Below are 2419 nucleotides of genomic sequence, written 5' to 3' on the forward strand. Positions count from 1 at the left end.
CCATCATCCCCTGCCACGGGGCACCCCGGGGTGCAGCACCCAGCACCCCTGCTCTGGCTCGCGGCTCCCGCGGGGCATCCCAAGAGTGCAGCCCCCCTGTAGGGCCAGACGCGGAGCTGGCCAGAGCCCCCCGGGGCTACAACACACCCCGCGAGGGGCCATGGGGCATCTTGGGGGGCTGGCAGCTTCCAAAGCCGCGTGTGCTGCACCTGCAACACATGCACTGCGAACACTGTGCACTGCGAACACTGTGCACTGCACACACTGCGTGTACTGTGCACATGGCCCCTGGGCGTGCACTGTCCGCGCTACGCATGCTGTGCCCGCTGCCCTGCACACGCCGCACAGCACCGACAGACACCGGGCACACACTGCACGTGTTGGATGCGCTGCACACGCAGACACTGCACATGCTGCATGCCTGCAGCGCGCACTGCACAGTGTGTGCTGCATACCCCGCAGGTGCCTCCACTGCATGCACTGGGTGCACCACACATGAAGGTACCGTGCGCACTGCGCAGATGCTGCACACACTGTGTGCCCACATCTACTGCGCACAGATTCAGGCTGCGCCCGCACATTGCGCACGCCCTGCACACACTGTACGTGCTGCACTCCTTGCACACACACTGCTCACACTGCGCACATACACCGTGCCCAGCATGCTGCAGGTGCAGATGTGGCATTGTGCATACTGCACGCACGGATGCTGCACCCTGGGCACTGCGCGCACTGCGCAAACTGCCCTGCACACGCTTCACACACTCCACCCCACGCTCCATCCACAGTGCGCGGTGCACCCTCCTGCGCCCCGCCGCATGCAGCCCTGTGCACACCCTGCACCGCACACCATGCACATCCCTGTAGTCCCACAGACACGTGCCTGCTGCCGACGCGCTGCTCACACCCGCACTGCCCACCGCACACACAGGCACTCACCAGGCACGCTGCGCATGGACACCCCACAGCCTGAGCATCACCCGATGCCCAGCCCCTGCATGCCGCCCTCTCGGGATCCCCATTTACTCCCTCCCAGAATTAACTGGCATTCCCTCTCCCTCCCCACACCCATTTGGTTAGCCAAATTTTTGCCGGCGTGTCTGGGCAATGCAGCACCTTCCCCTCAGCAGAACTGCCCCAGGATTACCGCTTTCTGCCCCATTTCCATGGTTGCCTACATCCTCGTGGTCGAAAGGGACCCTTAATCCCCAGCAAATACTGCAGGAAGATTTCAGATGCCGGATAAAAAGCTTAAAGATGAAACATTGCAAGGGTTGAAAATGCTTATAAGCGTAAGGAAAAAAGGTTATTAGCCGGGGGATGGCACAGGGTTGCTCCGGCCACGCTTGGGAACCAACATTGGGTCCTCCAGCAGTGCAGGGACAGACTTGTAGTCCATGGGGAAGAGAGGCTGGAGAAGAGGAGCTGGGCTGGAAGGAGGGAGCTGACGTGGGCTTGGTCTCCTCCATGCCAGGGCAGGCAACAGTTCGGGTCAGCTCTCAGTGATGGCACTTTTATAAAATTCTCCACTTTAGGTGAAATTTGACTTTCAGCTTTGGGTGGGCGCATTGACCTGGTCGCATCTCATGGTGGACCCAAGTGCGGGGTGCCCAGGGCACCGCCCCCAGGACCCCGGGTCAGTCCCTGGGATAACGCTGCAGCAGAAGAGAGGATTATGCCTTTGCATAACCCGTTTCTGGGGCTGCCCCGTCCTCCCATCCATCCATCCACTTGTCTGTCCGTCCCCATTCTGGGGTTGCATGGGGAGGTCCAATGTCCCCAAGCCCCAGCTAACCCCCGTGGGTCCCCTCGCAGGCACCGCCATGTTCCTGAATAAGTGTGAGGGGGACCTGGGCGAGCTGCGGAAGCCGGGGGACGGCGAGGACACCCCGCCAGCCACCACCGAGGAGGAGCAGCCCAAGAAGAAGCACCGGAGGAACCGCACCACCTTCACGACCTACCAGCTGCACGAGCTGGAGCGCGCCTTCGAGAAGTCCCACTACCCTGACGTCTACAGCCGCGAGGAGCTGGCCATGAAGGTCAACCTGCCGGAGGTCCGCGTGCAGGTAGGGACGATGCCCGGTAGACCCATCACCCCAGACCTGTCCCCTGGGCGATGGCAGAGGGACCACCTCCGGGCTGGAGGGCTTTGCTCTGCTGCCAGCTCCACCACCGCTGCCTCCCTCCATGCCTCGGTTTCCACATTGGTCAAGGCGGGAGCAGCATCTGCACAGTGTCTCTGCTGCTGCCAAAACCAGAGCCTGGCTGCGGCTCGTTCTCCCGCGAGGTCCCAGTTCAGCCCACATGCCACAGGCTCTGTTTGGGCAGGAAGATGGTTTTTAGAGATTTTTTTTCCCCTGCTGCTGGTGGCCACTCCCATCCCTCCAGCTCATCCCACCGGAAAGCAGCCAAACCTCAG

The 2419-nt window shown here is 61.8% G+C and overlaps 1 protein-coding gene across 1 annotated transcript in view; it reads left to right on the plus strand.

The window, feature by feature from the left end:
* The first annotated feature begins 1817 nt into the window (after window positions 1-1817).
* The window catches only part of RAX2 (retina and anterior neural fold homeobox 2), a 2928-nt gene continuing 2326 nt past the window's right edge, over window positions 1818-2419 (plus strand). Inside the window, exon 1 of the mRNA XM_009880599.1 lies at window positions 1818-2066. Coding sequence (XP_009878901.1) covers window positions 1824-2066 — 243 coding nt within the window. The 5' untranslated portion in view covers window positions 1818-1823. The remainder of the gene's footprint in view (window positions 2067-2419) is intronic.

The sequence above is a fragment of the Charadrius vociferus genome, unplaced genomic scaffold (assembly GCF_000708025.1).
Source record: "Charadrius vociferus isolate BGI_N301 unplaced genomic scaffold, ASM70802v2 scaffold702, whole genome shotgun sequence".
NCBI classification, from domain to species: Eukaryota; Metazoa; Chordata; class Aves; order Charadriiformes; family Charadriidae; genus Charadrius; species Charadrius vociferus.